The sequence below is a fragment of the Danio rerio genome, chromosome 5, assembly GCF_052040795.2.
Source record: "Danio rerio strain M-AB ecotype USA chromosome 5, GRCz13ab, whole genome shotgun sequence".
Classification (NCBI taxonomy): Eukaryota; Metazoa; Chordata; class Actinopteri; order Cypriniformes; family Danionidae; genus Danio; species Danio rerio.
The window spans coordinates 767501-782500 of record NC_141025.1 but is presented as its reverse complement, the minus strand read 5'-3'; the positions used below and the strand labels follow the sequence as shown (position 1 = coordinate 782500).

At 45.3% G+C, this 15000-nt stretch overlaps 2 protein-coding genes across 4 annotated transcripts in view; one reads left to right on the top strand and one right to left on the bottom strand.

The window, feature by feature from the left end:
• Positions 1-15000, bottom strand: part of dcc (DCC netrin 1 receptor) — a 418185-nt gene that overhangs the window by 360283 nt on the left and 42902 nt on the right. The gene's annotated exons all lie outside the window — the stretch shown is intronic.
• The window catches only part of trabd2a (TraB domain containing 2A), a 55777-nt gene that overhangs the window by 1211 nt on the left and 39566 nt on the right, over positions 1-15000 (top strand). Inside the window, exon 2 of one of the 2 annotated variants that reach the window (XM_087252381.1) lies at positions 4304-4861. In XM_087252381.1, the coding sequence (XP_087108507.1) occupies positions 4304-4861 (558 nt within the window). 2 annotated transcript variants of the gene reach the window in all.

Below are 15000 nucleotides of genomic sequence, written 5' to 3'. Positions count from 1 at the left end.
ATAAGACTTTCTCCAGAACGAGAACACCAAATACAGGAAACATATCCTCACTGTGCAGCGGGGGACTGTCTGACGAATACTGACTACTGTAGTCTTCAGCTGTGTGTGTGTCGTCTGGCAGATAAGCGTGTGTTCAGAGCTGTATCGGTCACTCATAGAGCAGTAGAGTAGTGCTGTACTGAGCGCTCCGGCCCGTCTCCAGCAGGTTCAGTCTCTGTCTTGAGCAGGCATCTGTTCAGACACGCGTCTTCAGTGTCAGACTCTTCTTCTGGATGCGGATTCACCTTCTGCTGGACTAATTAGGCATTAACCGTCAGCTGAGGACATTATCCACCTCTGAATAAACATCCACACCACTATACAGTGGTGTCTCAGTGGGTACTCAATACTACAGTGTTCCTGCAGCCCGTACTATAGTAGGTGTAGTGTTTTATACGGTCTCTTTCTTACAAATGTTACACATGTATTGCCAAAGTAGTTATAGAGTTTAAATATATAAAATGAATAATAATTAAATAAAAAAAAATAATAATAATTAAATATAATAATAATAATAATTTAATTAAAAAAATTATAATAATTAAAAAATGTAAAATAATAATAATTAATAAAAATAATAATAATAATAATTAAATTAAAAATAAATTAATTAAAATAATAATAATAATTTTAAAAAATAAAATAATAATAATAATTTAAAAAAAATAATAATTATTAAATAAAATAATAATAATAATAATAATTAAATAAAAAAGAACATACATATATAAAAACACACAGTACACACAATAGATAGTAGTAAAATAATAATACTAATGATAATAAAAACAATAATATATATAATTAAATACAATATAAATAATATATTTATGGTGGCTTGAGAAAGCCAAAACACTGTTATACCACATAAACTTATTATTTCTTCCGTCACCTTCTTCTTCTTCTGAGACTGATATGCATCTCCTTCTAGATCGTTCATACTACAACCACCACACTTACTCCAGACCTCCAAACAACTCTGACTCGGATTGCTTTATCTTTCCCAACTAATCTGACTTACGGTTTTCCGAAAACTGACCCGGATAATTCAGAGTAGTCTTAATGTTGGACCAAACTTTGTGACATCATAACTTTCCGCCAGACTGTCATACAGACTTAATGTTGGGCTCATTTAACTCAGACTACCAATCTACCAATCACTGATGACCGTTCCACTTACTAGCCACACCCTAGCAACCATTTACTGCACCCTAGCAACTGTCTGCTGCTGTGTTGGTGAGGTAACGTTTTATCCCCTCTCTCAGTTGTTAACGTTATATGTGGATCCAGACACGAATGCGTCTTCAGAGCGAGTTTACTCCATCATCCACCGCCTATAATGGATCAGCTGATCGCCGCGGCCGTCTAACATCAGGGTCCATGTCACTGTTTGCTTAACAGCACCAGAGCCGCACTGACCATTAAAGCCAATCGCAGCCGTTTCTGTAGAGCATACAGGGCCGGAGCAAGCTGAACTGCCGCTCTAGGCAAAGGACGGTCACGCCGCCCTCAAACCTAAAGTGAAAACGGGGGGGGATGGGGCTCTATTCTGCCGCCCCAGACGCCGATATAACTGAGGCGCGGGTGGCGAGGGTAGTTTAGAGGACGCCGCCTGAGGCGCGGGTGGCGAGGGTAGTTTAGGGGACGCCGCCCTCTCTATTCTGCGCCCTAGACGCGGATATAACTAAGGCGCGGGTGGCGAGGGTAGTATAGGGGATGCCGCCCTCTCTATTCTGCCGCCCTAGACGCGGGTATAACTGAGGCGCGGGTGGCGAGGGTAGTTTAGGGGACACCGCCCTCTCTATTCTGCCGCCCTAGAAGCGGATATAAATGAGACGCGGGTGGCGAGGGTAGTTTAGGGGACGCCGCCCTCTCTATTCTGCCGCCCTAGACGCGGATATAACTGAGGCGCGGGTGGCGAGGGTAGTTTAGGGGATGCCGCCCTCTCTATTCTGCCGCCCTAGACGCGGGTATAACTGAGGCACGGGTGGCGAGGGTAGTTTAGGGGACACCGCCCTCTCTATTCTGCCGCCCTAGAAGCGGATATAAATGAGGCGCGGGTGGCGAGGGTAGTTTAGGGGACGCTGCCCGAGGCGCGGGTAGTTTAGGGGACGCCGCCCTCTCTATTCTGCCGCCCTAGACGCGGAAATTACTGAGGCGCGAGTGGCGAGTGTAGTTTCGGGGACGCCGCTCTCTCTATACTGCCGCCCTAGAAGCGGATATAACTGAGGCGCAGGTGGCGAGGGTAGTTTAGGGGATGCCGCCCTCTCTATTCTGCCGCCCTAGACGCGGATATAACTGAGACGCGGGTGGCGAGGGTAGTTTAGGGGACGCCGCCCTCTCTATTCTGCCGCCCTAGACGCGGGTATAACTGAGGCACGGGTGGCGAGGGTAGTTTAGGGGACACCGCCCTCTCTATTCTGCCGCCCTAGAAGCGGATATAACTGAGGCGCAGGTGGCGAGGGTAGTTTAGGGGACGCCGCCCTCTCTATTCTGCCGCCCTAGACGCGGATATAACTGAGGCGCGGGTGGCGAGGGTAGTTTAGGGGATGCCGCCCTCTCTATTCTGCCGCCCTAGACGCGGGTATAACTGAGGCACGGGTGGCGAGGGTAGTTTAGGGGACACCGCCCTCTCTATTCTGCCGCCCTAGAAGCGGATATAAATGAGGCGCGGGTGGCGAGGGTAGTTTAGGGGACGCTGCCCGAGGCGCGGGTAGTTTAGGGGACGCCGCCCTCTCTATTCTGCCGCCCTAGACGCGGAAATTACTGAGGCGCGAGTGGCGAGTGTAGTTTCGGGGACGCCGCTCTCTCTATACTGCCGCCCTAGAAGCGGATATAACTGAGGCGCAGGTGGCGAGGGTAGTTTAGGGGACGCTGCCCTCTCTATTCTGCCGCACTAGACGTGGATATAACTGAGGGCGAGGGTAGTTTAGGGGACGCCGCTCTCTCTAATCTGCCGCACTAGACGTGGATATAACTGAGGGCGAGGGTAGTTTAGGGGACGCTGCCCTCTCTATTCTGCCGCACTAGACGTGGATATAACTGAGGGCGAGGGTAGTTTAGGGGACGCCGCCCTCTCTATTCTGCCGCACTAGACGTGGATATAACTGAGGGCGCGGGTGGCGAGGGTAGTTTAGGGGACGCCGCTTACTCTATTCTGCCACTCTAGACGCGTATGAGGGCGTGGGTGGCAAGGGTAGTTTCGGGGACGCCACCCTCTCTATTCTGCCGCCCTAGGCAGCTGCCTAGGTCGCCTCTATGGACGCGCCGGCCCTGAGAGCGTGATCAATCATAGGTGTTTAAAGACTCGCTCAACAACACTCAAACAGCAAGCGGGATCATACTGACATCAGTTTACTAGCTATAATGCTCGTGTTGTTCTGTGCATGTGCTGATGCATTCAGGAAGAGTGTTTCCTTTCAGCTGGTCAAATTAAAGGTACAGTACATTTATCATTTATCTGACTGCTCAATATAAAGGACAAAACTGTTTTACAAATAATATATAAATAATAAATGTACTTATAAATATACATTTTAATATGTTATATTAACATTATATAAATCCATATATCTGCTATATTTGCATGTGTGGGATTCCTCCGGTTTTCTCCCACAGTCCAAAAACAAACGACTTAAAGTTAGTCAAATGAACAGATTAAATTGGCACCACAGTCGAGCTCTTAGCAAGCCGTATATTCCCTATAGCCCTATCTGTCATTCATTCATTTTCTTGTCGGTGTAGTCCCTTTATTAATGCGGGTTCGCCACAGCGGAATGAACCACCAACTTATCCAGCAAGTTTTTACGCAGCGGATGCCCTTCCAGCTGCAACCCATCTCTGGGAAACATCCACACACGTTCACACACACACTTATACACTACGGACAATTTAGCCTACCCAATTCACCTGTACCGCATGTGTTTGGACTGTGGGGGAAACCGGAGCACCCGGAGGAAACCCGCGCGAATGCAGGGAGAACATGCAAACTCCACACAAAAACACCAACTGAGCCGAGGCACAAACCAGCGAGCTGAGTGCTGTGAGGCAACAGCATTACCACAGCGCCACTGCTTTGCCCCCTATCTGTCATTAGCCAGAATAAATCAGGGGAGTTCTCCAGATATACCTGAGCTCAAACTCCCCTCTCGCCCTGCTAACAGGGTGAGCCCCGGGCTGGAGGATGTTCTGAGCTCAGGGCTCTCTCACTCATCAGCTGAGTGAACACACTACAACATCTCTCTCTGTCTCTCTCTCTCAGCAGAGTGATCTGAACTCCTTCCTGTGGACGATCAAGCGGGACCCTCCGTCATATCTGTACGGCACCATCCACGTCCCGTACACCCGCGTCTGGGACTTCATCCCGCAGAACTCCAAGCAGGCGTTCCAGGAGAGCAGCGTGGTGTACTTTGAGCTGGAGCTGACGGACCCGTCCACCATCTCGGCTCTGTCCCGCTGTCAGCTGCTGCCGGCGGGCCAGAACCTGCAGGACGTGCTGCCTCCAGAACTCTACCTGCGCCTGAAGACGCACCTGGAGTACGTGCGGCTGATGCTGCCCTCCTGGATGACCCCTGACCAGCGGGGAAAGGGCCTGTATGCTGAATACCTGTTCAACGCCATCGCCGGGAACTGGGAGCGCAAGCGTCCGGTGTGGGTGATGCTGATGGTGAACTCGCTGACGGAGGCCGATATAAAGACCCGTGGGGTCCCAGTGCTGGACCTGTACCTGGCCCAGGAGGCGGAGCGCATGAAGAAGCAGACCGGAGCCGTGGAGAAGGTGGAGGAGCAGTGCAGTCCGCTAAACACACTCGACTTCTCTCAGGTACAGCTCTATTTACTACTCTGACAACACACACACACACACTCATGCTAACGTTTGGAGGAATTCAAGTTACGTCCAAAATGACACACTGTACACTTATGGATCTAATACCCATGAGAAATGACATGCCAAAATGTGCGCTCAGTACCAATCTGATTACTTTTTTCGGATTACATCAAGATTACTTTTGAATTGTCACCAATTATTCATTTTCTTTTCGGCTTAGTCCATTTATTAATATTGGGTCGCCACAGCGGAATGAACCGCCAACTTATCCAGCATATGTTTTACTCAGCGGATATGCCCTTTCAGCTGCAACCCATCACTGGGAAACACCCACACACTCTTACATTCACACTCATACACTACGGCCTGTTTAGTTGATCAATTCCCCTATAGTGCATGTGTTTGGACTGCGGGGGAAACTGGAGCCACGCCACCACGAGGAGAACATGCAAACTCCACACAGAAACACCAACTGACCCAGCCGAGACTCAAACCAGAGACCTTCTTGCTGTGAGGCGACAGCACTACTCACCAATTACTAAATTACTAATTACTTGTCAAATGTGTGGCTAGTAGTATCTGTCAGATTATAAAGGTATGGTAATGTAATCAGATTACTTTGGATTACATTTAGATTACTTTTAAACAGTAACCAATTACTGATTACAAATTACATGTCAGAGATGTGTAGTGAGTCACGTAGCCTGTTAGATTAAATGCTTATAGTAAAGTAGTCCAGTTACTTTAGATTACATTTAGATTACTTTTCAAGTTACGCAGTGCACACTATGAAGATGTGTAACCTAAAAGATTGTGTTACTGAATACACATTTCTAGTAATCTGTAATCAGTATTTGGTTACGGTTTAAAAGTAATCTAATTACTGTAATGTGTGGTCAGTAAACAAATGATAGTAGATAATCTGACTACTTTTAGATTGCATTTAGATTATTTTTCAGCTTGCATCCACAATTAGGCGCTGTACACTTATAGACAGAGCCGGGTGGATGACTCGTGAAAAATGTGTAGTCAGTAGTAGGCATGGGACGATAACCGTTTTCAGGTTTTACCGTGGTTTGGAAAAGTCAAGGTTTTAAAACCGCCACTTTGTTCTGCAATACCGTTCCTGAGGTATGTGTAAGATTTTTTTTATATTCTTTTTGTTTTTTAGTACAACAGTATCTCCAGCAGAAAACATATCCAAAGCAGGCACGTGCACACATAGGGCTCAACCTGTGCACATGCCCTTCCAAAGTGATCTGAAGTGCCCTAGCGACCCACACCAACAACACCCCCCCCTGGTCTTCAGATTTCCCGCAACATATTCCCGCACCATCCCACTCTTCATGTAAAAAATGTAATTCTGCACATGCCCCTTTAAAGGTCTCTGCACGGGCCTGCTCCAAAGACACTGTTTTAAAGTGTAAAGAAATCTGTGTTTTTAAAACTAATGAAGACGGCTACGCTAAGTCTGATATGCTTGTCATGTTTACTGTTCTAAAGTATTATAATCTTTTCAGAAAATTAAACATATTAGTTTCAAAGGAAGAAAATCTTTGAGTTTCTTACCCAGACATTTAAAAAGAATATATTTTAGAGCAGCAATCACAATACTGTGTCCTACGTTATCATTCCGTCAGAATCTTATACCGGCCCATGCCTAGTCAGATACAATGTTAGACTACACATTTAGCGTGATGTAATCTTAATATTACATTACATTACATTAGATTACTTTTTAACTGTAGCCAATTACTGATTACAAATGACATGTCTTCTATGCCAAATTACACACATTACTATTGGATTACATTCAGATTCATTTTACAGTTACACCCATACTTACTACACACTTACACACAGAGCTGGGTGATTTTTACACAGTGAAAATACTGAAGTATTGCAATTCCAAACAGCTGCTTTGTATGTGAATATAGTAACGTCATTTATTGTTGAGATGTAAACAGTGGCGTAGTGCAAAATGCAGAGGCCCCCCTGCAGGGATCACTGACGGGGCCCCCTGATGAAGGGGGGGGGTTTGGTGAGAGACAACACGGGGAAGCGATCACAAATTGAGGAGCGGGGAAGGGAGGCGGGGTGGAGCGACAACGCGGGGAAGCCTTCACAAACTGAGGAGCGATCACAAACCGAAAGCGGCGAGAGCGTCAAAGTAGCCAGAAATCATTCATTTTCAATGAGAACCGGCGGCGGGAAACAGCGCGGCGTGTCTTCTGCGGTGTGGGCGTCGAGGAGAGTTGAAATCAAGTCAACTTAATGGTATGAGCTATGACGCGGTTCGGCGGCAAGCAATCAGAATGAAGTAGTCCCCCGCTTGAGAGGAGTTCAGAGAACACAGACCTGTGAACTTTAGTTCCGACCACAGATATTCCCAAGAGTTTGATTATTGCGGTTGCCAGATTTACAATTATTGAAAATCGTGACGACGCGGGGCCCCCTAATCACGCGGGCCCGTCCGCTACACCACTGGATATAAAGCATCATCGCTGCAGTGCTCAGATGAGCAGATTTGATGATCACGAAACATGTCTGATTATTATTAAAAGTTGTGATACGTTTGTAAAACATATTAAAAATCTTCCAAAATAAAAAGAAACTACAAATGTCTGCAATCTGTCGGCTGTGCAGCAGAGTTAAGAGTGCTTTGTGCAATACTACATTTATAAATCTGTGAAGCTTTGACTGATTCTCCTATTGAAAAGTAAAGCAGATGCGATGCACAAACATCCTTCCTGCAGGGATTGTGTGTGAGGAATCGATTGGCTTGCGTTCTTCACTATCTGATGCTGAAATCTAGGAAAGAGCCGTGAAATACAGCAGTGTTCAGGAGATCCATGATCAGGAGATTCTGAAAGAGCTGTTTGCAGCAGTGGATCTGAGCTGGATAATAGAGGTAAATGTCTGCCGTGCAGGAGTAATGGTGTCTCAGCTGTGCAGACGCTCTGCTTTCAGACTGTCTGCTCTTATTAAAGTGATGTGAGTGTAATAGTTCACCACTGACTCCGACTCTGAAGCCGCTTGTTGAAGAGAGCCTGTGATTACGGTGTCCTTCAGCATCGAGTTGTGGGCTGGAGTTTGTGTTAATGCGTGACGGAACTAAAGGGATTATCAACGGTAATTTCACCTGACGCTCGCAGACACACGGCTGGATTATGACAACTCACTTCTCTACACACTGGAGACTGATGTACAGCAGCTGCACAGGAACAAGGGATCCAAACACAACACTGACTCAGCTGTAGACCAGACAACTGTCAGGATTCAGTTCAGTGTTGATGCAGATCACTGTTGATTCAGTTCAGTCATGATTCAGATCAGTGTTGATTCAGTTCAGTCGCAATTCAGATCAGTGTTGATTCAGTTCAGTCATGATTCTGATCAGTGTTGATTCAGATCAGTGTTGATCCAGTTCAGTCGCGATTCAGATCAGTGTTGATTCAGTTCAGTCATGATTCAGATCAGTGTTGATTCAGTTCAGTCGTGATTCAGATCAGTGTTGATTCAGATCAGTGTTGATTCAATTCAGTCATGATTCAGATCAGTGATGATTCAGTTCAGTCATGATTCAGATCAGTGTTGATTCAGTCCAGTCATGATTAAGATCAGTGTTGATTTAGATCAGTGTTGATTCAGATCAGTATTGATTCAGTTCAGTGTTGATCCAGTTCAGTCATGATTCAGATCAGTGTAATTCCGATCAGTGTTGATTCAGATCAGTGTTAATTCAGATCAGTGTTGATTCAGTTCAGTCATGATTCAGATCAGTGTTGATTCAGTTCAGTGATGATTCAGTTCAGTGTTGATCCAGTTCAGTGTAATTCCGATCAGTGTTGATTCAGATCAGTGTTGATTCAGTTCAGTGTTGATTCAGTTCAGTCATGATTCAGATCAGTGTTGATTCAGATCAGTGTTGATTCAGTTCAGTCATGATTTAGATCAGTGTTGATTCAGTTCAGTGTTGATCCAGTTCAGTCATGATTCAGATCAGTGTAATTCAGATCAGTGTTGATTCAGATCAGTGTTGATTCAGTTCAGTCATAATTCAGATCAGTGTTGATTCAGTTCAGTGTTGATTCAGTTCAGTGTTGATCCAGTTCAGTGTAATTCCGATCAGTGTTGATTCAGATCAGTGTTGATTCAGTTCAGTCATAATTCAGATCAGTGTTGATTTAGTTTAGTGTTGATTCAGTTCAGTGTTGATCCAGTTCAGTGTAATTCCGATCAGTGTTGATTCAGATAAGTGTTGATTCAGTTCAGTCATGATTCAGATCAGTGTTGATTCAGATCAGTGTTGATTCAGTTCAGTCATGATTTAGATCAGTGTTGATTCAGTTCAGTGCTGATTCAGTTCAGTGTTGATCCAGTTCAGTCATGATTCAGATTAGTGTAATTCCGATCAGTGTTGATTCAGATAAGTGTTGATTCAGTTCAGTCATGATTCAGATCAGTGTTGATTCAGTTCAGTGTTGATCCAGTTCAGTCATGATTCAGATCAGTGTTGATTCAGTTCAGTGTTGATTCAGATCAGTGTTGTTTCAGATCAGTGTTGATTCAGATCAGTGTTGATTCAGTTCAGTATTGATTCAGTTCAGTTATGATTCAGTGTCTGTGTACAGTTCATCAAGAACTCAACTCTTCATAAGCTCTGCTGCCTCTGCTTCAGACTCCACTGCTGTTGTTCATGTTTAGCAGTAAACTTCACCTCAAACCTCTGAGCTCATCATCTCAGGGCCAAATCCCTGTGGGTTTGAGGAGCACGGTCTGTGATGATGAATGGCCTTTGACAGATTTCCTGTTTATCACTGTGAAGCTGCTTTCAATAAGCCTGGACTGTGGAAATATGAGTGTGTTTGTCAAACGTGGATGAGGGTCTAGAGTGTTTAGTGTGTTCATGAGTGTTCTAGATCCTTCTTGAATGTTCCATGCGGTCCATGAGATGTCTACTCTTTCATACAGTCCATCTGTGTTTGAGTGTTCTGAACTCATTCATTCATTTTCCTTCAGACTCGGCTTATGCTAGTTTTGTTGAATAAAATCAGCAAACAATGCACAAGAAATATGACAACGAGATGCTGCGCTGCCAGAAACTGGTATTATTGTCGGCTAGTGAACGAGTCGTTCATAACAGAGATTCATTCACAAACGAATCGCTCCCTCCGTCAGTATGAGCAGTGAAAGCAGGAGAGGAGCTGTGTTTCAGGACATGATCAGATCAATTCTAAGAGGGAGGGAGGATAGTACATTTCCATACACACAAACACAAGCTTTTTGTCAGGAATTCCTGTGCGGTCACTGATCCATCAATGTAGAAAAGTGATTTCAAATTATAATTTTGTAATTGAAAAAAAAAAAAATTTGCATACTGACCTCCGGGAAAACTCCCGATCATAGATATATGTGTGTATCTCTGGCTCTGGATGGCCACAGTCCTCCACTGCAGCTTGGTCCCGCATTCATGTCAACAGAGCGCTACCCTGTACCAAAATGGCGGCTCTGTTGACGCAATCCTTCCAATAGACAACAACAGCGTAGGCGACATCTAATGTAAATATCCTGGCTTCTAGGTTTTCTAGAAACATCAGTGCAGGTGTGTTAAGGCAAGCTGGGGCTACAATCTGCAGGACACCGGCCCTCCAGGACTGAGTTTGGGCACCCCTGATCTAGAGTGTCCTGTTTCTGGATCTTGTAATCGTCCAGCTCAGACGTTGCTCAGAAACTGCAATGAGGTTCTTCATGCGTTCTGCTGCATCTTCCTCCAGCGCTGTTCCTAATGTTTCCCACTTTGTGGCTTTAAAATTCACTCTGAGGGCCAACTCCTCACTGCAGACTGAAGAACACGGCCCGTGATGATGAATGCTGGTGTTTGCTCAGATGTGAAGCTGACGGTCAGAATCAGCTCCTGAAAGACGTCTGAAGACTCGCTCTGTTTCTGCAAAACTCCTTCTGCTCACATTCAGATGCCAGAGTTACACATGTGAGCGTGTCTGCTGCTCTTGCAGATGTGTGACGTGTGGTTTCCGCCGTGCTTTCTTCAGTTGGTTCGGCTAAACTGCAGAAGTTATTCCAGGGTCGGTGTGCTCGGGATGAATCCCCTTCATGCAGATTAGACAGATATGTTCGTTTGTTAGCTGACTGCTGTGATTTGGACTCATTTGCATGCCGCTGGAGCTCAGATGTAAGTGTCAGATGGGTTTAGTTCAGTCATTGTACAGTGAACAGGGCTGAAGAGGCTCTATAACCACACAGAACATGTGCAGTCCACTTTTAGATTGTACAGGGTGACTATACAATAAAGATGAGAATAAATGTTGTTTGGACGACACAGTGGCGCAGTGGTCAGCACTGTGGCCTCACAGCAAGAAGGTCTCTGGTTCGAGTCCCGGCTGGGTCAGTTGGTGTTTCTGTGTGGAGTTTGCATGTTCTCCCTGTGTTGGTGTGGGTTTCCTCCGGGTGCTCCGGTTTCCCCCACAGTCCAAACACATGCGCTATAGGGGAACTGATCAACTACACTGGCTGTAGTGTATGAGTGTGAATGAGTGTGTATGGATGTTTCCCAGTGATGGGTTGCAGCTGGAAGGGCATCCGCTGTGTAAAACATATGCTGGATAAGTTGGTAGTTCATTCCATTGTGGTGACCCCAGATTAATAAAGGGACTAAGCTGAAGGAAAATCAATGTGTGTGTGTGTGTGTGTGTGTGTGTGTGTGTGTGTGTGTGTGTGTGTGTGTGTGTCGGATGAAGCGAGCGACACACACCTGCTTTCTCAGAAGTGTCTGGTGAGAGTCTGGAGTGCCCGGTTTCAGCGCCGCTGTTGACCAAACACAGATGTGCTGAATCCTGCCCTGGATCAGTGAAACACACACCGCTGCAGCATCTGTGTGTGTGTGTGAGTGTGTGTGCGTGTGTGAGTGTGTGTGTGTGTGTGTGTGCTGATGTCTGCACCAGATTACAGATCCTCTCGTCTTCTAGATCGGCCCCAGGCGTCTCTCTCTCTCTCATTGTCTCTCACTCATTCATTCTTTAAATTATTCAAACTAATTTGCTAATAAATGCTCATCTGCTAAATAACTGTGCTGATTACTGTCATTACAGGCTTTATGAAACAGAAAACAGTCTCTCTCTCTCTCAGTTCAACTCAGATGTGCTGTATTGGCACAGTAGGAGAGATTATTTCAAAACAAGCAATAATGAACAGTATATTTAACATCAATATTGCAGGATAAAACAATATTAGGTTAGGGATAAAGCACATCAGCAGACTGTTCTCTCAGAATATGTGAAGCGCAGCACTGCTGTTGGAGACTGAAGGCTTTATTCTGAGAAAACAACCGGCTGCATGTGCTTTATCCTGATTATTACACAGATACTGAACACTAAACATGAACATCAGACACTAAACACTATTCTGAGCTGTAATGGTTTAATCCTTTAAGCGCAAAGCTGACAGAATGGAAACAGCTGACGGAGTATACACTAACCTGCGCATCATTCACACACTAGATAGACAAACAGTGTAACAGACGAACATATTAATATGAATGTGAATATATATAAGTATATGAATAAACGTGTTCACTGATGGTCAAGCTGATTCTCAGTTCCCGCATGAGTCTGCGTTATTTAGCAGGTGTTATCTGGGAATATCATACATTGGAACGTCACGACTGACCAATCAGAAGTGAGGATTCCAGACAGCCATGTCACAATAAATAACAACTAACATTTCAGAGAGAGCGATTCAGAGTTCTGTGCTCTCTCTCTCTCTCTCTCTCTCTCTCTCTCTCTCTCTCTCTCTCTGCTGTTTATGGAGATGTGGGAAGCGGATCCACTGCTCTTTCCTTCATTTCCTCCGGCAGACTCATTGATCCGCCTCTGACAGACAGAAACAGAGACGCTCTGCTCCTGCTACACCAGTTTCTCCAGTTTCCCGGCTGCTGTGGGAGATTATTAACATTACAGGCCTTAATCTGTCATTACCCGACTGTGTGCACGCAACTAACACAATTAGACTAGCGTGTGTTTAATTCTAGCTGGTCTCTGAGAGGGATGATGGACAACATGAGGAAACGCTTTACCTGAGGGGGTGTTCATTCAACCTTTATAAGCAGGATGTGCAAACTGTTTTTAAGTGTCATTCGCTCACTCATTTTAAATGCAGATATTATGATAACCTGACATTAACATGGAGAACAAACAAATGGGCTCTATAGGTCACAAAGGTTAAGGTTAGGGCTCGGGCCAGGCCAGAAAATACCTGATAGCAAAACAGTGGAAGTCTATACAGAGTCCTCACTAAGATAGCAAAACAAGAGTGTGTGTGTGAGTGTGTTTTGTGTTGAGTCCTTCTCTCTCTCTCAGTGGTGTGTGTGTGTGTGTGTGTGTAAGCCCACATTAGCATGTGTGTGTGAGCCATTACAGCCGCTGTTGTTTTCTTAATGTGTTCACACATCACTATCACTGAGTGTTAACGTGATCAAACAGCCTGGTAATCTGCTGTTAGTGTGTGTTAGTCTCTGAGCAATGACTAGTGTGTGTTGGGCTCTGATCAGCTTATGTTTGACAGGGACCCTACACAGTGTTCACTGTGCACTACTCCCTACATCAGGGCTGGACGGGGACGATAAATGGTATTTTGCTAATCCGGGCCTGGTCAGCTTAGTGTTTTATGGGCCAATCAGATCATAAGAAGATGATGAGCCCGACCCAAAAAGTTAATCGGCCCAGCGGGAAACTGTCAGACGACCCGTCCACCCCTGCATACAGCTGTACTGCACTACTGAACACTGATTATGGCTGGAGGCGTGTGGTGTACAGTATACCCAGCTCCATGACTGAGTTTAAATTCATGCATAACCCCGCCTCTCTGAAACACTCTGTTCTGATTGGTCAATCACAGCATCCCATGCTAATGTTATTCAACATGTTAGTGCGGGGGGACTCACACTCCACTGTATCTGAGACTTCTCTGACCGTGTGGGTGTGTTTGAGTAAGTGTACGAGTGTGTGTGTGTGTGTGTGTGAGAGAGAGAGAAAGAGTGTGAGTGAGTGCATGTGTGTGTGTGTGTGTGTGTGTGTGTTTAAGCATCTGTATGTGAGTATGCTTGAGTGAGTGTATGTGTGTGTGAGTGCAAGTGTGTGTGTGTGTGTGTGTGTTTGCATTAGTGTGTTTTTGTGTGTATGCATTAGTGTGTGTGTGTGTCTGTGAGTGTGTGTGTGTGTGTGTGTTATGAGTCTGCTGCAGTCAGTGTGTGCTGTTCGTGTCTCTCTGGAGTGTGTGTGTTCAGGGGACTCGTGGGCCGGATTGTGGAGCCGTTGCCGTCGGCCCCTGTTGTTCCCGCTCTGTGCTGTGTGTTCTGAGGGCCCGTCGGCCCCGCGGCCCCTGTATTGTTTACTTTTGTCGCGGCTCAGAGAGAATTCCACTGGCTAGGATGAAGCGGCCGCGCTTTCAGGGTCATTTGCACCCAAAGAGTGTTTGTCTTTGAGAACGAGGCTCTTTGTGTGTGTGTGTGTGTGTGTGCTCACTGACCTCATAAAACTGCACACACACACACATATTTTCTCTCTCATACACACATACACACACACACACACACACACACACACACACACTAAAAAACAAACTTTTTTCTCTCTGACACACTCTTTTTATCTGACACACACATACTTGTTTAAACACTCAGACACATTCACTCATACAACATGACAACATGCTCAATCGCATACACACTCACTCACTCCTCTCTGACACACACACACACACACACACACACACACACACACACCACCTCCAGAACTCATTCAGCACAGATCTTCAATGTTTTGTGTTGTCATGATGTATTGACTTGTTGTTGTGTTGTCATGATGTATTGACTTGTTGTTGTGTTGTCAGATTAAATTGTTGTGTTGTCATGTTGTAATGTGTTTTTGTGGAGTTGCTGTAGTGGTGACGTGTTGAGTTTTTTGGTCATGTTGTCGTAGTGTAGTGTTGACGTTGTGTTGTCATGTTGTAATGGTGTGTTTTTGTAGAGTTGTTGTAGTGGTAAGGTGTTGTTTTTGTCATGTAGTGTTGGGGTGTTGTAGTGTAGTGTTGACGTTGTGTTGTCATGTTGTAATGGT